The sequence below is a fragment of the Coffea eugenioides genome, chromosome 8 (assembly GCF_003713205.1).
Source record: "Coffea eugenioides isolate CCC68of chromosome 8, Ceug_1.0, whole genome shotgun sequence".
Taxonomy (NCBI): domain Eukaryota; kingdom Viridiplantae; phylum Streptophyta; class Magnoliopsida; order Gentianales; family Rubiaceae; genus Coffea; species Coffea eugenioides.
Genome location: NC_040042.1, coordinates 12,312,855 through 12,336,637, shown reverse-complemented (window position 1 = coordinate 12,336,637; position 23,783 = coordinate 12,312,855). Strand labels below are relative to the sequence as shown.

The window sequence follows — 23,783 nt, the reverse complement described above, 5'->3', positions numbered from 1 at the left end:
GCGAAATGAAAAGTAAAAGGCCATGGGACTTGAGAATGCGACGATTTGGCCAAACAAAGTTCAAAAAAAGGGTTTTTAATGAAAATGGAGTCGCCACTTGGTATAGAGTTAAGGTGTACCAAGTCACCCAAAAATGATTTTTTGTTTTTGAACGGAAAAAAATAAATAAACCCTTTTAGAGAACTTTTGGGTCTACGTAACCAAAAAGAGGGATCGGGGGTCACATTTGATGAGGGAGAAGGCGAAGGCAAGGCCTAAGGCACTCCCTCACCCTAGCCAAGGCTAGTTGCGTGACTTAGCCCAAATTTTCCTAATTTTCCTACCCAAGGTATGTATCGCGTGTTGGATATGTCTATATGAATGCAAAAAGAAAGAAAAAATGCAAACCTAAATTCTAAAATATCTCTTGTAAGGTTCTTGGTCCCAACCACATGAGTTGTGGCGGCCAATAAAGGAAAACCTTATAGAGGTCGATTAATGCAAATGATGGCTAAAGTGCAAGTGTGCAAGTGTATAAAAAGGTGCACGTGTGAAATTGTATGAAAAATCCAAGTGTTTGTGTGCAAGTGTATGAAAAGGTGCATGTGTGAAATTGTATGAAAAATCCAAGTGTTTGTGTGCAAGTGTATGAAATATAGTGATAAGTGCATATAGGTGTAATTAAGTGCAATTTTGTGAAGTAGAAATCAAAATGAACAATAAGGAAAGGAAAAGTGATGAGGAAATGTGAATTAAAAAAATGAGTAAGTGATAAATGAGAATGAAGGAACCTAAAGGAATGCATCAGGTCGGGTATGGGAATGACTCCTAACTTTTTCGACTTCGATTTTCCCTTTGATTAGAAAGCAAAACTAGCGTGCTAAGGCTATCGAGTAGCCACACTCGCTCGTTTCCCTTATCAGAAGGGGACTCTTCAGGCAAATGTACCCTAACTAGCATGAGATGCAAGACCTAAAGTGAGGGGAAAGGGGAATCGAGGAGCATGCCAGATGATAAAACTAAGGAAAAATGCATGATATGTAGTGAACAGGCAAATAATGAAAGGTCTAGCGTTGGACTAGCCCTTCTTATGAATTCCTAAAGAAATAATGAGCCACAACTAGCGTTGGACTAGTGTGGTGACGTACATTCATCCATCACACTCATTCATGGCTATGGAAAGCGAGTAGACATACCAAATACTCATAAACACGTAGCACGTAACATTTAGCATGCTCGACTAGATGCAAGAGCCTAATAAAACGAGTAACACTTAACACGTAGGCATGCAACCAAGCTAATGAACCTATTACATTCACTAACTAAAACAAAAGGGGAAGGGGAAAATGGACCAAATTGCTCGCCAAGCCCTATCTATTACAAGCCAAGAGGTGTACACATACCCCATAAAAACATAAAGGGGAAGGGGTAAATGGACCAAATTGCTCGCCAAGCCCTATCTATTACAAACCAAGAGGTGTACACATACCCCATAAAACCTTAAATAAAAGTAAAAGTAAGTAAATGCATGCAAGGAGGTAAGGAAAGCGAAGTAAACAGGCATATGCACATAACACATAAGATCACATAGGAGAGACAAAAAGGGATAAAAGAAGTTGTACCTCCCTCCGTGTGTAATGCTAGTAAGGTGAACAAGACTCAACTTGGGCTATGGTCACTAAAGAAGGAGCTAATTTGGGCTAAAACCATTCAAAGGAAAGGATTGATGCACCAATGTAATGATAAAATACAAATATGACAATCGGAATCCTTCCTCACTTTGCAACTTAGAAATGATCAAATAAAACAAATTGGACCAATCGATCATCTAAATCATCTCAAAATGCAATCAAATAATGCACGGTTACCAAGGAGGAGAGATTATCAACCAAGTCCTAAAGTAAACACTCCTAATGATTCACTTGCTAACATTAACAACCCCTTAAGTCCGATTAATCATTATGGAATTTCGAGGGTCCAAGATCAAATAAGGGTCAATGAGTGGTTTCACTTGCATTTTAGGATCCAAAAGCAACCATCAATCAATCAAACCGAAACCAATTAAAACGTTTTAAGAACTTTAAAGGTCCAAAAGCAAGAAAAAGGTTAAGCAACAAATTTATTTAGGAAAATTAAAGAAAATAGGCAAACATAAGCTCATTTAAACACAAGGTTCACAAATTCATGCCCTAAGTACCACCAAAACAAATGAAAGCAAACAAGCAATCGAGTTGGAAAATTGAGGCTACCAAGGACTCAAATGCGAACACTAACCAAACACTCAAGCTTATCAAACACTTCTAGGAACTTCAAAAATCCAAAGGCAAAGAAAAAGTCAAGTAATGGCTTAAAATTCAGCTATTCTAAGACCTATTTGCAAAAATTAGGACTTAATTGAGTCTTTGTAATATTACTGCAAAATTTCAGGGACCCAATTGATTGATTTTCAAAGCTTATGGGCCTTAGAAGGATTAGATGGAAGTCAAAGGGTTGGAGTGCAATTTTTGGAACTTATTTCTTCATGCAAAGCATGCATACACGTAAGAATGCTTCTGCAACTTAAAATCTGCTACAACTAGAATGCTTGCTGCATTTTCATCTTCAACCACAAATTTCAGAAAACTAACTCAAGCTTTGCACAAACTTTCTCAACCAATGGCCAAGCTTTGAATTAAACCACACAACATACAACTTGGACGTTCAAATCAGGAAAACACAGCAAGAAATGATGCAAAAATCAAACTGCAACAAGGTTTCAGCAAGCCTATGAAGCTTTCGGCAAACCGAAGTTTCCATTGCTTCTATAATTTTCGGATGAAACTTTTCTGCAATTCGGCACCTTGTCAAGCCAGCTTTCAAACATAATCAAGTCCAAACACAAGGCTTCCAACTAAGCAGCAAGCCATCATTCAATTCAACAAAAAAAAACTTAGCAACAACCAGTGCAAGCAAGAAATGAAATTCATTTGGCAAGTTAAAAAAATCTGGAATGCTGCAAAGCAGCCGAAATAGAATGCAGCAAGGATTCTTGGTGTTTGAACATGATCCAAACATATCAAACATGCAAATTCAACAACCCACCTTCCCCTGCTTCCCTCAACACAAGATCAAACATGAAACGAAAGTGCCAAACTCAATTAGTAATTAAGGAAAGGGAAACGCGGCAGCAAAAAGAAAGGAAAATGCAGCAGCCTTTGCTTGCTGTGTTTTTTGAAAGGAACAACTTTGGCAACTTCAGCAGCATCATAGTATGAATTTTCGGACTCAAAAATACATCAAAAATGGTCTACATACATGCTAAAATTTGACCCAAGCAATCCAACACAAGTTGCGAACATCAAAAACATTTCTGCAGCAAAGAGAAACTCTCGACAGCTGACTAAAACCTGAGGCAACCCAGCCACCTTATGCGGCCCAAAAATTCGGATTGTTTGTTCAAAAAAAAATGCCGCAACAAGTCAGAGACTTTTGAGTTGCAGCGAAACACAAGCCAGCCTACAGCTTGCTTCCCAAATTAGTTCCTGCAACAAAGCTGAACACTTTCAGCATTGTTGCAGCAACTTTATATGCAAACTAACTCGAATAAGCAATCTAATTCAGACAACGAAACCCTCGAACAAACCTTCTCATTTTTTACTAGCATGAAACCTTGGGATTTCAGTATATAACAAGAAGATAAAAATAAAAGCACGAACATGGGGATATCCTGCTACGGGTGAACCCAGATACTTCCTCAAATGAGCTAGTCATGAAAATGTCATTTTTCTGTTTAAAGCTAACATCTTGCCACTAATCACCATCTAATGATAAAACCTAATAACAACACCAAACCAAACCCAAGCATTAACGTAGTGAATCATGCATGTAAGCAGCAAAAGGTTCCAACTTTGGACAGTAAACAGCCATCGTGATTCTCAACAGAGGTTCCCACCAAACGGTAGCTCACACACATGACCATTCAACACCAATCAGACCCATAATTCATCATAATTTTACGCTTTATTAACAGAAGTTGTCTACAGGAGAAAGGCTAAAAGAAATCTTACAATGAGCTCTCTGATTTCGTTAAGCAGTGGGCTTGCTCGGAGGACAAACACAGGTGGCGACGGTGGAATCAGCTCCGTTTCTTGTCTAGGTTCTCCAAAGCCCGTAGCTTTCCTTTGTTCCTTCGTTGCCCAAATATCTCAGCTTTCTACTCAATCCTCCCCCCCCTTTTCAATCTCTCTGGTTTTCCTTTCTTATTGTTTTTCAAATGCGAGCCGTCAACCTCTCTTTTCTTTTCCCAAATTTTTCTGCAGTCGTTACTCTCCTCCTCTTACACTAGCTCTCTGTGCTTTGTTTTTGCCCTGAAAACCCCTTCTCTCCAAAACCCTCGCTCAGTTTTTCTTTTAGCCCTTCTGACTCTCCAAAAAACCTCCCCTGCGGCTGTGGTTCATTTCTCCCTTTTATATCCAGCTCTCAACCTCCTAAACCCTGTATTCAATGGCCAGAAATCATCCCTTCCCAATCCTTTTTCTTGACCATTCGATCAGCGTCCCCTCGTCCTTTGCACGCTGCAAAAACAAAATGCAGCGTGCATGCGCGACCCAATTTTTTTTTTTTTTTTAAACTAATTAATATAGATAACTAAATACTTAATAAAAAATAAATGAAGAAATGCTAATTAAGATACAAATAAAATGCTAATTTGCTTTCTCTCTTTTTCTTTTCTTCTTTTTCTTCTTTTTTCCTTTTTAAAGTAGCTTAACAAAATGATAATAAAATTAAGTAAAAATCAACAATTTAATTAACATCAGATAAAAATAAAATAAACAGCAAAAATGGAAACTTTTTTGATTTTTCTTTTCATTTTAAATAATGAAACTAAATCCAAAACAACTAAAACATATTTTTTCTCTCTTTTTTTTTTTTGAACACTTTTCTTTTCCTTTTGTGAAATTCTACGCTAAAAATCCAAAAATAAAATAAAATAACAACATAAAAATAAAACTAAAAAACTAAAAACTAAAAGTGAGTAAAACTGACACGACAACATAATAAGTAAAATAAAAGTAAAAGAAATTGCAATAAAATTTTGGTGTCTACAAAGAAGGTTTGGTAAATACTGACTTTCAAATTTTTTGCCAGATACTGACTTTCAAAAATTTTTTAAAGGAGGATTTTCTAAGACAAGAGTAACATGCAAATTAACATACCAATTTATCTTAAAACTTCTATGCTTGCTACTTCAAGAGTAGAAAATAAGATGAATGCACTTTTGATAGACAACTTTGATAGTTTGGTCTATGTATATAGTAGCTTCATTTTTTATATAAAGTTTCGTCCAAGTAATTTTAGAATAAACAAAGCAACCTCTCTTTATAAGGCAGAAAAGTCACAGACCTTTACTGTAAATTATACCTTATTCATGGTATTGGTTATGGATCTTCAAATGACACCACCATCTCGACCAAGAATTCCAAAAGTCCATCATGCAAAATGGTTACATTTGAAAGCATTTTCTTGCCATGTAACCTGAAATTTGGCAACCAACGGTTCATAATCATAAACTAAACATATGGAGAGCCAGTTACTAATTAAAAGAGGGGATAATTAAATTAGAATATGGTAAACCTAATCCATTCCTTTGATCCCTAGTCTAACAGATATAGTAGGAAACAAATGCTAATAACCATCAACTATCATTGCATGAAAACCAAATAGTGATGGGCCAATAAGACCCTAGCAGAATAAAAATCTTAAAAATCTCCTAGCAGAATAGTGATGGGCCAATAAGCCCCTAGCAGAATAAAATCTTAAAAAGCAGGATTTGATTATTAACAATTAGTTTAATCAACAGAGAAATATAGTCTATTTCGACAATTTCTTAACTATCTGCATAAGAATCTATATGTCAAAGAAATCACACATACCACTCTTCTTCTTAAAGACTTACTACACATTGTAAATTCTAAAAGTGTATGTTAAAGCAATCAAAACTAAATTTAACCCCACTATAATGCAAACATGAATAGTGTTTAGAGCTGGACCTTGATGTATAAGGTGATCAAGTGACCAAGCAACACAATTTAACCCAATTCACAACCTCTCTCCCTTGATAGGCTCTTTCTCACAAAACCCCCATTTCACATTATATATGCTACTTCTATAAACAAGTTTTTTGGTACAATTGCTCACTCACATGTTACTTCACGGCTCTACAAATATACATAGATAAAATAGAAAATAGACCTGTATACACTAAAATCTAGGGTCAGGGTTCTGAAATCGTTTCCTATGGCAGATGATGGAGCAACGTTGCATTACAGCAGAAAAAAAAGAAGGCCGAACACAAACTCAGAAGCATACTTGAGAAGAAAAGAAAAACACCAGATCTCTGGGTTTACAAATACTTCCAACTTTTGGTGCTTTTGGATGGGTTAAGATGGAGATTTTATTGTAGCTTTCTTCTTTTTTTTTTTAAAATCAAAGAAGGAGATGGAAGAATAGTGTTTCAGACCCCTGGGTTATTAATCGAAAGACTAACAAATCCTAGCAGGAAAAATGTCTTTCTTTTTTGAATAAAGGAAAGTGTAAAGATTTAGGGAAATATTGCAGCATACTGATCAAGATGATTTCTGTGTCTCATGCGTTTCGTAGCTTCAAATCCAGACCAATTCTAATAAGGGAAAAAAATCGGTTAGAATCATATAACTCAAAAAAGAAAAGAGAAGAAAGGGAAAAGGGAGGGGAAATGGAAAGGAGAGATAGAGAAAAAAGAAGTACCAAATTAAAAATAACAATTGGAAGAAAGGAACAAAGAAAAGAAAAGAAAAGAAAAAAGGAGATTTGGAGAAGAATCAAGTGGCGGAGAGGGATGAAAACAAAACTCTTGGGAAAACAAAAAAGAAAGGGATTTTTTCAAAAACCTCACTTGAAGTTTCTAACAATTACACATAAATACCCTCTAATATCAAAAATTACACTACACTCCCCTTGATTGACATATTTGATAACAAATTAAGTCCATGTCACAAAAAATAATCTTAAAAGTGATGAATCATCTTGTCAAAGAATTATATTTCAAGTTTGCCCTCATTGACCCTCCAAGAAATGAGTTAAAATTTTGGATAAGAAAAATGACAATAAAAAAAGGAAGACAAATTGGCACCAAGTTGATCCCCTTAGAACATGTAAATAACATTAGTTAAATTAGCATTCTGGATAGTAAAGTCCTGCAAGCACCATTGTAGGGTTGCAAACGAGGAGAGTCGAGTCGAGTTTTGGCCTAATCGAGCCGAACCTCGACATAACTTCATTAACTCGAACTCGAGCTCGAGCTCGATTCAAACTCGAGCTCGAGCTTGACTTGATTCGAGCCGAGCTCGAGCTCGAAAAAAATAAAAAATAATTATTTTATTTTTTAAAAAATAAATAAAATAATATTTTTTTCTTAATAAATAATAAAATATTAAGGATATATATGTAATTTTACTATTAAAATAAAAAAATAAAAAATATATATATACTTAAAATAAAAAAATAAAAAAATATATATATACTTAAAATAAAAAAAATAAAAAATATATATATACTCGAGCTCGCGAGCCGGCTCGTGAGCTAACGAACTTAATATTTTGAGCTCGATTTCGACTCGAGCCAGCTCGAACTTAACTCGAACTCGAGTCGAGCTTGACTCGAGCGGCTCGATTCGTTTGCAGCCCTACACCATTGGAAGTGCAACGGTATTTTTTGGACAAACATATAGCATAAATACTGATGAATGAGCCAAAAACAGAGGCCAAGTTCAACTGAATACAAAGGCAACTAGAGGCATATTTAAACAAGTATCATTCACAAGCAGAACCTTTGAAGAAACTTGTTTTCATCAAATTATCATCAGTCATATGGTGCAAATATGTCACTATTTTCACTAATCCTTCACAAGATGAAGGATTTTATTAACTTCCCTACCAGATCTCTCCGTTCTCTGGAGCTATTTCTTCTACTCTTTACAAGTAGTACAATTTCTAAAATGGCACTAGAAGCATTAATATATCCCAAGGTTAATGTTGCTAGATTACATATAAAAATATTATACTTGGAAAGCTTATCTTTTTGACTTTTCCCCATATTTGTAGTATTTTAGGGATTGATTTCTGAGGGTATTTTGGTCACTTTATTCTCTTGAAGATGACATTTGGTCATATCAAAGTTGTGACGCTCCCCCTCTCCCTAGGAGCGAACTCTAGGGTATCAGCGGGACGCCTGCCCAACTCTCGTCAGGACTCACGCACTCGTTCAAGTTTAATAAAGGATCACAAATCAACCATCGACTTAATTAAGAAATATTTCGAATATACAAGTCCAAAACTCCAAAGGCTAGCATATACAATTACAATCCACAATTCCCAACATAACAAAATTTACAATTTAAGAGCCTCCAATTTCATACAAATGATATACAAGTTTTCCCCAAAACCCGCTAGTTTAGAATCTCCAACTTCCACCTCCAAAGCCTGTTAAGGAAAACAAATTTAAAGGGATGGGCTAACGTCAGTGAGGCCAAGAAAATCAAGCAAGCAAGTAGCACCAATCAATCAAATAATATACTTGAAAGCGACGTTCACATGAAATTTCATTTGAGTGCACAAGTAGGAATTAAACACACATGGAAGGATACAGGAGCTCTCAGGAGCTATTTCCACGTCTCGACCGATTCTGGCCGTTTAAGGTTGACTCTCCGTCAACTCAAGTAGTAACATGACTGTAGCGTTCCGCTTACTTCCTCCATCCAACATAACACCCACTCGGATCCGGAACCAAACATTCATGCAGCGGCGATACTATTCGAGTATGCCAAGCGAGATCTCAAAAGATCAAACTATATCATTTCCCAAGGTTCACCAAACTTCTCGACCAAGCCCTTGCCGGTTCGAATTACAAGGTTAGCCAATGGGTAGGGGCGTCCCCAGAAGCATGATTGGTCGATGAGACAACGCTCCAATTGATTTAGAATCGTTCATAGGGTGAGAGGCACCTCCCATTTGAATAGGGTGTGATACATGCTGCCGCTCAGTGCTCACGAGTTAAAACATTTCGAGTACAAGTGCAAGTCACAAACATTCATATAACAAGTATCATTTGATCAAGAGAGAGAGAGAGAGGATAAGGGCAGTAAAGTACACCCTCGCCTCTGCAAGTTCACGTGTCATATAGCACTTGTACAATTATCATTTCAATCATAGTAACATTGAACATGCACTTGACACTCACCATAAGTCAAGAGCAAAACAAGAGCAAAGCGAGAGGTCAGACAAGCTTCTCGGCGTCCACGTGACCACCTGAGACATGTACAATCACGATTATCTAGGTACTCGACCAAGGCTAATAAGAAAACATCTTCTTGTTACCCACACTCAAGGTCACAAGTTCAAGTCAAGTTAAAGGAGATTTTCTCACTAAATCGTTGAAATAATACTCAAAAGTCGTTTTCGAGTCAAGTCTTGGCAAGAACTCTCAGTTCCAAAAGAAAGTACCAAACTTAACTTTCGGCACGAAAATCGAGAAAAAGGGAAAATGATTTTCATCTCTCAAAACTTCTAATCTTATGCCCAAGTTTTAGAATATAAAAAAGCGTTCACATTTTCTAAACTTATGGAGTCAAAATTCATCAAAACTCCACTCATTTCCATAGTAAATGTTAAAGTTAAAGGTTCCAAGTTTCGAGTATAAAACTAGTGAAATTCTTCAAGAATTACTCTAGCTAAAACGCTCCATTTTTAGGGTTCAAATTCATGGAAACCAAGAGTATAAGACTAGGGGTCGAAATCCATTTCTCAAGCATGAAATGAGGTGCAAATAACTAAGAAAGTAATGCTTGTAACCTAGAGAATGTTTCCAAGTGACTTTGGAGTATTGTCACTTTACAAGGAAAAATTCAGTTTTGGCAACCTTTTTTGAAAAATCATAACTTGAGTTTCATAAGTCCAAAATTGGTAAATCTTATACTATTAGAAAATAGACTCGATGAACTAAAACTCTCTAGAAGACATTTTTCCCAGATTCGAATCTGAAATCAGTCAAATTTTAGCTCCAACTCACTGTTCCAGACAGAACAGAGCAAAATAGTCTTGCATTTTCAGTGAACTTGGAAATTTGGCAAAATTCATAGAAATAGAATCAGCCTTTTAAATTTATACCACTGAAAGAACTCCAAGTCTAGTTTCAAATGCAATAAACGGAACTCAATTTGGACCTTTATATACCAAGATACAACAGTTTAATAAAAGCTGATTTTTGGGACCTGATTCACGGAAATCCAACTTTGGAGCACTTGACATAGTTTGTAAATCAGGTCATAACTAAAGCTTCACAAATCAAAATTTAACGTGGTTTGCGGCATTGAAAGCTAGATTCAAAACGATAAAATTTACTAGAAGAAACTGTCTTAAAATTCGTTTTGTAAGATGAGTGAAAATGAGCTACAAACTACAGCTATGCTTGTTTCTCGGATTGAAACAGTGAGGAAAATCTGTCAAGTTTGCCGGTTCACTACGGCTCATAGAAAACGAACTAGTAGGTGCATTTTATACCATTGGAAATCCCTCGAAGTCTAGTTTCATATGCCACAAATGGTACTTGATTTTGACTCCTGGACAAAAAGTTATGGGCTGAAACGTACACACTAGTCTGGTATCCTGATCAGAAAATTTCTAGGTTTGCTTCCTCACTTTAACCCAACTTTCACTCAACCAAATGATATCCTTTTTGGGAGATAATTTACACACATAAACACCAACATATAACAAGTATTTTGGCATCAAAATAACCACAAAATTCGAAATTAAAATGAAGGAAATAACCAGCAAAATTTCGGACAGCTTGCTCCTTTTTCTCTTAAATTTTTCTTTTCAACTATCTCAACCAAAACCAGGTTACCATAACTCATCAAAACAGCAACTAAACAAGCAATTCCTCAAGGCCACTATCTAAGAAGCCACCTCAAGACATCTACCTAGAATCAAGGTTCATTGAACCCATCAACAACCCAAGCCTAACTTAGTTTAAAACTAACTAAACTATCCATAAGTTGGAAGGAAAAAAATGAGGGTTTTGGGAAGTTACCTTTCTTCCAAGTGTAGGGTGCAAGACTACAAGGAAACAAGCTCTAAACCACCAAGTTTCTTTCTCCTTCAAGTCTCCCTTCAAGCTTGAGTGATGATCCAAGAAAGTGAGCAAGATTGAAGTGAGTTTTTGGAGCAAAAATTGAAGAAAATGAAGCTGAAATTTTGGGCAAGAAATGGTGAAGGGTGGCGGGCTAAGAGGGAAGAAAGAAAGGAAGGGTTTGGTAGCTTTTGAGTGAAGTGACTTGATGGAAAGGTTATATGACATAAAACTATCTTGGGTGCAAAAGTCAACAATTGAATAGTGTGCCATTAGTGCTCCTAATTGAATTTAATTTAACTCACTCACCTCTAATCCCTCAATTAGCTTTTCTTAGTCTACAATTGGCCATCTTTAATTCTCCAAGATCACTGCACTCTCGAATCGAATATTATCTCGAAAACGTATTTTCACTAATTCTCACTAATCGAGCCGTAGAAAAATTAACTTTAAAGACAAATGTGCTAAAAATATAAATTGGGGCAATGTACCATGCAAATGCAATTAAAATGGATGAAATAAATTAATTGGAACAAATAAATAAATAATTAATTAGATAAGCCAGTGAAATAAATAAATAAATATAAATGAAATAAAAATTCGAGTGCTCACAAAAGTGAAAGGGGAGGGCAATGTAATTTTTGATATTGGAAGGTGTTTATGTGTAATTGTCAAAAACCTCAGGAGATGCTTTTTAAATTATCCCAAAAAAAATATTCAGATAAAGTATAAGCTTGGCATGTGAGAAACGCAAGGGAGGACCATGAAAACCTGTGAGTACCCAAGCCTTTTTTGACTATATGTTAAGAACTATTCTGATTTTCCAATTTATAGTTAAGAAATGTTAATCGCACTCCCTTATTTGTTACTCGCACCCATTACCATTTCAACTCTATTGATTTGACAAAAATATCCTTTTCAGTTCATTAACTTTATAACCACCTCGTTTTATAAAATTGTGATTAAGGTATGGATGTCATTAAATATTTGTTGTTTTGATACAATATTGTTTAAAGTATCCATTTTATCCTCATAATCTTTACTGGTTCTGCAGTTTTCTTTGACCACTATCAACGACGATGGATTTTTCTAAAATGGTAGGGGTGGAATGGAAATAAAAGATGTGTTGGTTACAACTTTGATTTTTTTATTTTTATTTTTTTTGGTTATTTTGTATTTTCATTTAGTTGATTAAGCACTCTTTAAAACTAAGTCGCATCTTAAAAAAAAAAATTGTCAAACCCACTAATTGGATCGTATCTTTCATTTATGAAAGAATTTCTTAACATTTAATAAAATGGAATTCATCTCATTAGGATAATCATAGTTACACAATGTATAATAGGATTTGGGCCATACGCACCCAAGTTTGGTCAATTTGTTGAGACTAAGTACCATAAAATGTGAGGTTTTTAAGATACTTAGAAAATTAGAATAAAAAATTTTGATGATTGTTCCCTATGATTAAATTAGGAGTAAAATACAAAAAACACCTTGTGGCTTGAAGTTCGGTCATGATATTTTCTCATTATTTTAAAACCCCCCACATAACCCCCTTGTGCTTTAGACTACTTTGGAAATAAACAAAAAATCATCATGTTTAACGAAAAATGTAAAATTCCTATATTATCCCTATTTTCAAACTATACTAAATAATAGTTCAGGGTTTAAATAAGATTTTAAAACCCTTGTTACTTCATTTAAGAAGAAAGTAAAATTGAGGGGCTCACTTAAAAATTTTAGAAACTTGTCATCTTCTTACTCTCTGTTTTTTAACGAAAAATTCAGAACACACCCACCATGACAACGCAATGCAGTCGCCACCGACCTAGGTGGCACGCCCTTGAATTTCACCTGCCAAATTCCATCTTTAGGGCATATCACAATTTCGATATTAAATTTGGCCGAGAAAATCAAATATTGGCAAAATAAACATGAAAAATGACTGGAGTGATGGAAATTATCGTGACCTGCAACTACCATCTCTTTGACCATAGCAATAGAATTCATCATCCATGATCTTTGTCATCAAAAGGAATGAAGAGAAAACTACTCTTTTACTTTTCATATCATCAGCTAGATTTCCACTTTTTCAAAAAATCCCAAAAATTAAAAATTCACAATCACTAAAAAAATTGGAAAAATTCACCGTCAACTCAATTTTATCATCTTCAACCCATCATTTTTCACCAAAAAATAAAAAATAGAAAAACAGTCCTAAAAAACTTTGCTAAACTTCAGTTTCTAGAACCCAAATCCCTATTAAAAAAAGAAAAAAAAGGGAAAAAAAAAAAGAAGGAAAGAGAAAGTCGAGGAGCAGGAGGAGTTGCCACTGTCGATTTCACCGGAATCCAAGCCACAACCAACCACTGTAACCACAACCATTGCCAGAATCCATAATCACATTAACTTCACACGCGAGTGTACCTCAAACTCCATTGATTTGGATGATTTGCATCTAACTTCTAAATAAGTCCAAAACACACGAGGATTACGTGGAGGTTTTTAAACAATGAGGAGGTATTATGACCAATTACTATACTTTACCCTTGAATTGGGGTAAATTTATTTTTTAGAATTTTTCTAAATCATATAAACTTACTAACTAAGACCCTGTTTGATAATCCAATTTAGCACTTAAATTTAATGGAATCAATGTTAATACATTCAAATTGTTTGATAACAAAAAATTGAATATCTGAATTAATTAAGTGACACTGAATTTTTTAGGCAAAATTTCCTCCCAAAATTAAATGATAAACTATTCACTTATCACTGAATATCATATGCACTCAAATTTATTATATTTAATATTTAACAATTCAATAATTGAATGGATTCAGATTTCGGATTTCAAATTTTAGATTTCAGACTTTAATTTTCAGATTTCACTTTTATCAAATGCACCGTAAGACTCTCACAATTAAATCTTGAGATAGAAATTCGAAATTTGTTCTATAGAGGGAATGTTGACTTTTTATTTATTAAGAATTTGACCTTAAAACTATTTTTATTGAATCTAAATAGAGATACTTCCTTAATTATGTGTAATATCTTAAGTAAATAGACATTTACCTAAATAATTTATAGGGAAATAAGTACTGAATACTGATAGTCTGAAATACAATTCACTCAAATTTGAAGGACTAATGTGTAAATAACAAATAATTTTGCCACCTCCCTTCTAGAAGTGACAAGTGTTGTGTAGCGTGACATGTGTTCGGACACGTATCATAACACTGTAGTGACATGTGTCATCCAAGCTCGACGTGTCATCATCCTATGACACGGGTCGCAATTCTTCTCTTCTCTTGTTGACTCCTTACCATCCTATCTTCCCATAAATGGGGTCTCTCCCTCTTTATTACACGTAAAAAATTAGAAACTCTCACTTATACTCCTAAAAGGGTAAAGTAAGGAAAAGTGAGTTAAAGAGGAGAAAAGAAACTGTAAGAATTGATTTAAAGGATAAGAAAAGAAAGCCATAATGAGGAGATAGTGTTAGGAAAAGGTTCAATCTTACCTAACACTAAGAATATCCAAATGAGTGGCAATTTACATTTATATAGATATATATTGTGTTCATATAATGTTATAATGTTGAAATATTGTTGCATTGTGAGCATCTAGTTTGGATCTACACTCCATAGTAAATTATGCTAGATCCATGCTAATACTGAATAAAATGAAATGTAAAATTACTACTCTTATGTTTCTAAATGCTACCATAATGCATGCTTTTACTTTCTTAAGTTGTAAATGACCATAAATGATTAATATGCAATTGTTATATTATATACATGATGATTGTGCTTGATCATTGAATCTGTCTACAAGTGAGTTGAATCAATTGTCAGTTTTGTAATTTTTTGCATTGCAAAATATCCATAAACTTGTCTCGCCAAAAAATGATATTATGATTGCATGTGTTTGACTATACCAGTTGTGTATTTTATTGCACTGGTACAACAGGTTATGCCAATATTGTGCCTTGATCCATTGAGCAAGTACGGGTTATGTCGAACATCATTACACACATTGATCCGCAATCCAGTATCAGGATAGGATGTTATCCACTTATTGGGTTGAGACTCGAGAGCGAAAGGCACTTCCGGAACTATCCTATTTGTGTTTGGGTGCAGGAGACTGAACTCATGATGGTGGTATAAGGTGGAATCAGGTTGTCACCAACAACCAGTGCCGTATCTTTTATTGCGTTGTGATTCATTTGTGTTTCTTTGCTTGTCTAATATTATTGTTTATATCAAATTTGACTATACATCTAAAACTTACTCACATAGACCTCACTGAGTTGTGTTAACTCACCCCCAATAATAACAAATTTTGTAAATGATGATTTGAATATAGAGATGCTGTATGAGTGATCTACCAATCAGTAAATTGAGGTTTTGTTGAATCTGATGTAAAGAGACTAGAAGTGAGGAGTGTTTGAATCTGCTGCAATGTGTTGCAACTTTTCCATTATAAATTTACTCCTTTCGTCCCATAAAAATAAGCTCACTTTTCCTTTGTGTTTGTCCCAAATTATAGGTTTATTTCCTTTTTAAAGGGTAATTAGTTTGTTATTTTACTATCATACCCATATTTAATGCACATAGTTATCAGCAAACGCATTACTCCATTAGTTAATTATACTACTTGGAATATTAAACACATCACAAATAACTAGATTTACCATTTTTTTTCCAAGATATAGTAACACGTGTCTCTTACTTTGAATGAATGATCTAATGTTAATAGGGGGTATTTGAAAAAAGTATTAAAAAAATAATTGTTGTAACTACATTAACTAAATTTCTTAATTTGTGTGAAAAAAGAAATGGGCCTATCTTAATGAGATGGAAGGAGTAATAAAAGAGTTTGTGTTTCAATAAATAGATTATTGTGTTAACTAAGTTTTAGTGAGATCTAAGCAGTCCACTACTAATGAAATCTTCCTAGGGGATGGAGTTGGGGTGTGACAAAGATAGTATAAATTAAGGGTGGAAGTAAAAGTAAAACACCGTGTCAAGAATGAGTAGAATTATGATTGATTCAAAGTAGGTTAGAATAAGAGATACATAAAAGTGTGTATTTGTGCATACTTTGTTATTTTAGGAAATACATAATATTGTTATTCTTGAAATTGTTTACGAATTTTTTTTTTGATGTTTTGTAATTAATCGAAAATTAAGTGAACAAATGAGAAAAAGTCTCAGGCATAGCTGTACTCTATACGGCTTTGATGGGTAGAGCTTTATTTGAACCTATAAAACTGGCTCGTAAAGTTTGACATTCATTTGCCTATCTTCTATTATCTCATTGTCATTTGAAAATATCAGTTATCCCAACTCCCTTTATAGAAGAATACTTGATTAAAGCCAATGCTCTAAGTTACGTGTTTAGAAGGATGATGAAATCGAACATATCTTGGGGAGAGATGGATTGAGTGATTTGGGAGAGGAAATGCAAGTGAAAGATGTTGGGTTCGAATCCTCCCACTTACACAAAAAAAATAAAATAAAATAAAATTTGAACATATCTAAGACTTCTTGAAGGTAAACTTAAAATTCACTCAGTTTTGAAATTCTATACCTTGAATAATTGTCAGTTAACTAGCTTGACGGCGTCCAGTCTTTTACTGCTTCAAAGCAGATAAATCTTCCATAATCTCTCTCTTTTACTGTTCCAAATAATTTCTTTCTATTTTAAAGTATATATTATCGTTGTAACTTGACCATCGGAGTTATACCTGCGGATTAAACCTCAACTCTTCTTTAACCCCAGGTCAATGGTAGAGTGAACTTCAATCTCACAACACTTCCAAAACGGTATTTTTGGAAAGTTAATTATATACCTTTAAAACTATTCTGGGTCATAAAGTTTGATAAGAAAGAATGAGACAATAATGATCAACTCCAATTTTGCAAATTGCACTAACTAAAAAGTTTCAAATTATAAGAATGTAACTTGTTTTTAGCTTCCTGATCCTTGCGCAATTCCTTTTATTTTTTTTATTTGTTTCGCTGTAGTTTTTGAACTTTTTTATGCTTTTAGTGTAATTGTAACGGTCATAAGAAGGGAGAACATCCTATCCTCTCAATAAAGGTAGGAAAGCCAGCACAAGTTAGTTCAGTTAATAAGGACAGACTACTTCCTCACAAAAGGTCGTGTGTTCGAATTCCGTTATTGGTGTGAGGGCTATGTTGATGAGTGATCTGTAAATATCTTTGTAAGCAACCTATGGTCCAGAAGGCCTGTCCTGACCCGTGGTGGTGACCGAAGTCGAAAAAAATAAAGCAAGGAAAAATGTAGAAGTCTTTACAAAGTAGTTATGCAATTGAGATTGCAGACAACAGAGGGAAAGAAAGAAGAAATAGTTTGAGGTCACTCTCTCTTGTACTTCGTCACTTTGCTATTTTCATCTTGTCTAGGTGAAATTCACAAGTATGCAAAGATTTGAGGTAACTTTCAGCTTTGGGGTCAGGGAAACATTATTATTATTAATATAGGTGGTCATTTAAAGTTTTCTTGGCCTAGGGAAACAAGTTGACCTAATCTCTGAAAAGCAATAATGTAGCCTTAAATTGAAATACTTGCTTTGGCATCAAAGTTTTGAAGTTGTATTCTGTCTGAGCATTTGGCTTCTTGGTTCTTCCTTCGTGTAGAATCAATTTTATTTTCAAATAAGTTCATCATTTTTGGCTGTAAGTCACAATTTTTAATCATACTTTCTGCTTTGTACAAAGGAAAGGAAGGAACTTGTTAGGAAAAGTCCTAGTGCAGTAGCTGAATTGTTTAAATAGTTCATTAGACCGTTTGAATTTTAAGGTACAACTTTAACCCATGCAGAAAACTTAAAAGGGCATTTTAAAAGCTTTATCATGGAAATTGGCACATTGAATTTGAATAAGAAAAACTCAATGGCGATAGTCTTAAGATAACTCATCATTCTAGTAGCTATTTTTGGACCTGAATTTCCATATGTAACTTGGATTCACCTCAGACTGACTTAGGGGTTAAAAAAAGTAAAAAGAAAAAAAAAAGAAAAAATCAACCCAATTGTGTTAAAAGACATTTCTAATCTGAGGCACTATAATGATTTTGTTGGACGCTTGGTTCCAACAATTTTTCATAAAACTATAATGAGAAAGAAATAAATTCAAACTCCATCCATTTGGATGTCAGAACACTTGTTTAGATTTGCTTCAGATTATTCTTGAATAACATTATGCTTCTTCAGATATACAGTATCAGAAAATACCATTAAGTTAATACTTTGATTTTCGTAATCTTCCACCACACAAAAGAACATGAAATGTGGGCAAATGCGGCAACAAACATGTACCAGCAGATGCAGAAGTGGATTTGATAATTTTTTACAGATTTTCAATAATAGCAACAGAAAAAAAGGCACTGTCAATATCAATGTGGTCGTTTCTGTGTGCAATGTACAGAACAACACAGAGAAGTACACCCCAAACCTATCTGTGCAATAAACCTCAAAATTGTATTTTGAGGTGTGATGTTAGAAAAAAAATCTAAATATATCTCTGGGGACATTGAAGATCAAAGTAAAGCCAAGTTTTGCCCAAGGAGGATCCAGACCCAGTTTGACAACCCACAAAGCCCAAAACTTTTCACCTCTTTTAAGCTCCATCTGAACTCCCATTGGCTCCATCTGAAGATTCTGAACTCTGCTAGTACTGGGATTTGTGCACTTACATTGATATCCCAAATTCTGATTGCAAAATGCGATAAACCCAATACAGAGGCTGCAAGGATGTCCAGGATATACATGTTTAGGACCACCATTCATTAAGGTATAGCATAAATTTGGTCTTTCTTCCATTCTTCCAAAAACAAGTATATTATTATAACGGTAAAAGGTTCTTAGCATTGCCAAAGCTAAACTAGCAAAGGCAACTTGTCAGCTTTCTTAACAAAATGATAAGAAACTTGTAAAAAGGAGTATGAAACCAAATCTACTTCAAACTGCTAACATATGCAATAAGAGCGTGAAGTGAAGTACCTGATCTATCATCATCACTTCCATTAGGTCAAATCATCTGTAGTGTCACCAGTTAGCTTCTCAAAATCCTCTTAGTATATTCTGCTTTGCCAGACTCCAGACATTTACTACAACTAGCTCAATCATCATAATCACTATCTCCTTGCCCTGTTGCATCTCCATTTTGTACAAATTCTATCATCTCCAACTCATCTTCTCCTTTACTTGTTGACACCTTAGAATGTGAATCCAAATGTCCTCCCCGAAATGCTGAGTCACTGATGTAGTTTACGGATTGCAAGAAGTTGAAGTAAGCATATTTAATATCAAACCGCATATCATACCCTGCCACACGAATAATCAATGGTTCATATTTGGAGTGAAGCTACTAGCACAAGATAATTCATAAACAGACTTCCTAATGTCCGGAGGCCGTCAACTGATCTTACAGTAGTTCACTGCAATTGTCAGTCCTCTGCTGTCTGGGCACTGACTAACATGATGGAACCACATACTTGGCCTGCATTAATACATCATACATCACTCAAGCTAATTGATAATCCGCCAGATGCAAATGATGGAGTTAGGAATACACTAAAAACAACAAACTAACTTAGATGTATTAGAAACATCACCCTCCCCCAAAAAACAAAAATGGAAAATGAATAGTACGAGAAAAAGGAATCATTCAAGAAGTCATATTTGGCCATCTTCAGTAACTTTTTGGTTTTTTAAGTGATCCTAAACAATGACAAGAGGAACCATTAGTAACCTGGTCATTTTTGTTTTAGCTGAACATAGGCACTATGCTTCAGTTTGGTTCACTACATATTATTAAAGATGCAAAACAGCTTAAATAGTTTCCTCAAGGAAGAAGAGTACAGAAATTCCTCTGACCAACATGGACCTTTATCTCCATTTCAGCATACTTTGATTCTGGAGATATGCTTCAATCCAGCCACAAGCTATTTTACTTCGATTTACTATTTGATCATTTCAGTAGCATATTTACATGCCTAGTGCCTCCCACTAAAACCTCTGATCTTCTTGGGGTATGCTCTAAAACTATCTCACTTTCACTTAATTTTATCATGCTTGGAAATATATGCTTCTGAATTGCATGAGCAATTCATGCAACATATTTTAGTCTTAGTACTTTTCAATAGAAAATCTTCCCTCTCTATTAAACATTAATGTAAGTGGAACCTATTCATGAACTACATCACCTAATCTCGTGAATCAAAGGTTAAGCATAATAACTAAAAAAAAAGTGGTTTGTGTGTTCAACTTCATTTTGATTCCTAGTATTGTACTAGGTTGACTAGAATTAGTTAGTACTTTAAATTCAAACTGAGGTCAGTATTGTTTCTAATGTACCACTTAAAAAGTAAAAGATATCTCCAATTTACATGACAGCCGGACAAGTTCAAAGCAACAGTGGACAATTACCATCCTGTTAGCTCAAGCACAGGTAGGCATATTCTGGTTTTCAACATCTATAAGGAATGTCCTATCAAAGCATGAAACACACTTCCAAATATAAAGAGAACTTCCAGAAATTAAGCAAATCTACTTGCTTTTTCTATACAAGTATGAACCTTCACAGTTTGATCCACTGGGCCCTAAAGACTAGCAAGGTACAAAAGCACAAATTTTCTGGGATGTGCCATTCCAGTCACAATGTTCATCTAAGGTTGCTATATGGCAAAATCAGTCCACAGATGCTAGATCTCCATAGAGAAGGTAAAGGTTAACACTGTTGAGATAACACTTGAGTCTCACTGTATTCTCATACGCTACTTACCCATCCACACAGCATTCTCCTCTTAAGTTTTGAACACCAAAAGATTTCTTGTGAATAAGTTATAAATCTTGAAAAAAAGGTTAAGAGATATATATGAAAAAAAAAAAACTTTATCACCATAATTTTCCAAAGACAACGGTGACTTCTCCCATATAAGCACTGTCTAGGTACAAGCTCCCAACAAAGTCTTAGCTGAAACTCCGGGCTAATCATCTGGCTTTACACCGTTGACAATTCATTTCATTTATGTTGATATCACAGGTGAATTGCTCTTATTATGTATGTACTTGATATGAGTTTGTATATGTACATTGAAGTTTGGCAGGAAAAAGATGGCCAGAGCTAAAAAGACTTAAAGCAGAGGAAGAAAAGATTTCCTCAATCTGATTCAGTGAGGTTTGTGAGGTACCATTTTGCAAGACCAAATTATTCGGAGAATAATCCAACATTTCTGATAATTCAACTTCAACAATTAGTAAACAAGTTATTTGCCACTTCCTATGACATTGACCTTCTAACTTTGTTCCTCATGAACAAGAGTAAGTAAATCCCAAGTACAATGTTTCTGAAGTCACTTCAAAATTTATAGAATTTTGAGACTTCAATTAAAAGAACAATAGGAACAACTTTCAAAAGGATGATGCTGAAAATCTACTCAAAAGTCTACTTGCTCAGACAATTTTCTCATACATGCTTATAATAACAAGAAAAAACGTTTCAACCATGAACAATTTCGGTGCAACATACTTAACAGAAAAAAAATTGACCACGGCAGATATGCACCAAGGACAAGTAAAAAGAGAGACAGAAACTCACAAATAAAGGACTTGCCCAGCCTTGACTGTAACTTCAAATGGCTTTGGCCCATTATAGTACAAAGGAAACTCAGCCATTTGCCTGTTTGTGTCCTCAAATGAAGGGTATGGATCCACACTACACCATGGTACATACCTCACTGGATCCTCAATTTCTAATTCAAAATCCTCCGTATCCTACAAAGAACCAAAAATCAAATCACAAACAAGCAAAATGCCAACCAAGACAACATGTTTAGGTCCTTCAACAATCTATTTCATCCACTACCAAAATAAAATGCAATTCCATCCTATAACAAGAACTTTTTTTTTTTTCAAACTAGCAATAATGGAAATACTGGTATAAAAATCTGGCATTGTGGAGAAGATGGATGTCACCTCAGAGTAGTGATACTGAGCTGCTGGATAGTCGCGAATATACATCCTGTGGAGATCAGTAGGCGGAAGAAGCAAAAATCGCTTCTCCCCAGTAATGACAGCATAAAGATTTTCATAATGATCTTTATGAAATGAAGTCACAGACAACTGATTCCCAATCCAAAGATTAACAGCTTCAGGAAGGCATCCCAGGGCCTGAGAAGCCCAGGGGATATGATCATCACAATCCTGGGATAAATCACCATACTCATTTCTAAAACAATCATTCTGTTCTTGCAAATAAGCAACACAACGTTTTGCACCCTTTTCAGTACAAGTATTAGATTCAGAAACCCTTCTCAGAGCAGTCGAAAAAGGGACTTTTTTAACATGAGCTGAGGCAAAAACGAGAGGGGAGGAGCTGGGGTTGGAGTGAGGGTGGGGGATTAGGGAGTCGGCGCGGCCGGTGGGGGTGAGGTGGAGTGAAACAGGGGAGGATTTGAGGGTTTCTTGGAGGTAAGAAGTTGAGGGCCATAAAGAGAGGGCTGGCCAGTGGCTGATGGAGTTGTAAATGAGGCAAGGTTTATTGGGAGAGATGTAATCGCGGAGGAATTGGAGGGGGCTGGGTGGAGTAGGAAGGTGGTCAATTTGGGTGGTGGTTGAGCCTAGGCTGAGGTCTCTCACTTCTTCCCACAGGTTTTCTATTGCTTCCTTGGTGGCGGTGGCGGCGTCGGCGTCAGCGGCAGCGGTGGAGGCCATGTTAGGAGTGCGATGTAAAGTGATGAAGCTTGACGGGATGAAGGCGCGGTAGCGTACTCTTTGAAAATGTCTATGAAGGCGTGGATTTGCTATAAAGAGAAACCGTCAACCCAAAAAAAAAAAAAATTTCTTGGCGCTAAAATAACCATCAAGCATATACTAGCACCAATTTTTTTCTTTTTTTTTTTTGAGCAAGCCAATTAAAGTTGAGTCACAATTAGAGGCTGTTCCGATTGTACACATTTTTCTTTTTTTGGTTCGTAAAAGTTCGAGTACCCATAGGACCATGGCTAATTTCTCATAATATTACTAAAATAAAAAATTGTCATAAAATTGGTGTGATTTGAGAATTGATTCTGGTTTAAGGGTCGCTGCAATTACGATATGAGACTATCAATAAAAATAGTATTAGTTTGTATTTATTTTTTCTGGTTTTAATTTTCTCAATTTTCTCCCCTTTTTTTTTTTAAACTTTCGCCGCACATCCAATGAGTGGTGAAGCATCTCTACCGACATTCATCACAACCGTTCATCAAGACATGACAAGATATGATCAACGGTCTACGATAGTTGGTGGCTTTTTTATTTTTCCTGACGCTGCAAATTTGATTTGCAATGTTTAGTTTTTTTTCCTGGCAAATTTGATTTGCGGCGTCAGTTTTTTTTCTGACGTCGCAAATTTGATTTGCGGAGTCAATTTTTTTCCCTCATGCGTCGGTGATGCACCGTTCATCACATTGTGATCAATGGACGCAGATTGCAGCCAAAATATTTTTTTGTTTTAAAGTGAAAAAACAATTTTTTTAATGTGAAATCGCTTTTTTTTTAAGTAAAACCACATATCTCAATTGCAGCTATAGTTTTGTCACCGTCCATCCCACTTAACCAACAGTTATAATTGCGCCTCTTATTA

At 35.2% G+C, this 23,783-nt stretch overlaps 1 protein-coding gene across 1 annotated transcript; it reads right to left on the bottom strand.

Annotated features, from left to right (window-relative positions):
- Positions 1-18,479: 18,479 nt before the first annotated feature.
- Positions 18,480-22,870, bottom strand: LOC113780273 (jmjC domain-containing protein 7). Its single transcript, XM_027326086.1, has 5 exons — positions 22,133-22,870; positions 21,756-21,931; positions 19,585-19,655; positions 19,157-19,480; positions 18,480-18,899 (listed from the first exon to the last, which is right to left on the bottom strand). Exons 1-4 carry the CDS (start codon positions 22,868-22,870, stop codon positions 19,275-19,277), a joined length of 1,191 nt encoding a protein of 396 aa, XP_027181887.1. The 3' UTR covers positions 18,480-18,899; positions 19,157-19,274.
- Positions 22,871-23,783: the final 913 nt, after the last annotated feature.

Excerpts from the sequence above, each read along its gene's own strand:
- LOC113780273 (XM_027326086.1), bottom strand. The coding sequence starts at position 22,870 with ATGGCCTCCACCGCTGCCGCTGACGCCGACGCCGCCACCGCCACCAAG. Across the intron at positions 19,656-21,755 it reads GCTGGGCAAGTCCTTTATTT|GCCAAGTATGTGGTTCCATC; the intron begins GTGAGTTTCTGT and ends GTATTAATGCAG. Across the intron at positions 19,481-19,584 it reads GACAATTGCAGTGAACTACT|GGTATGATATGCGGTTTGAT; the intron begins GTAAGATCAGTT and ends TTCGTGTGGCAG.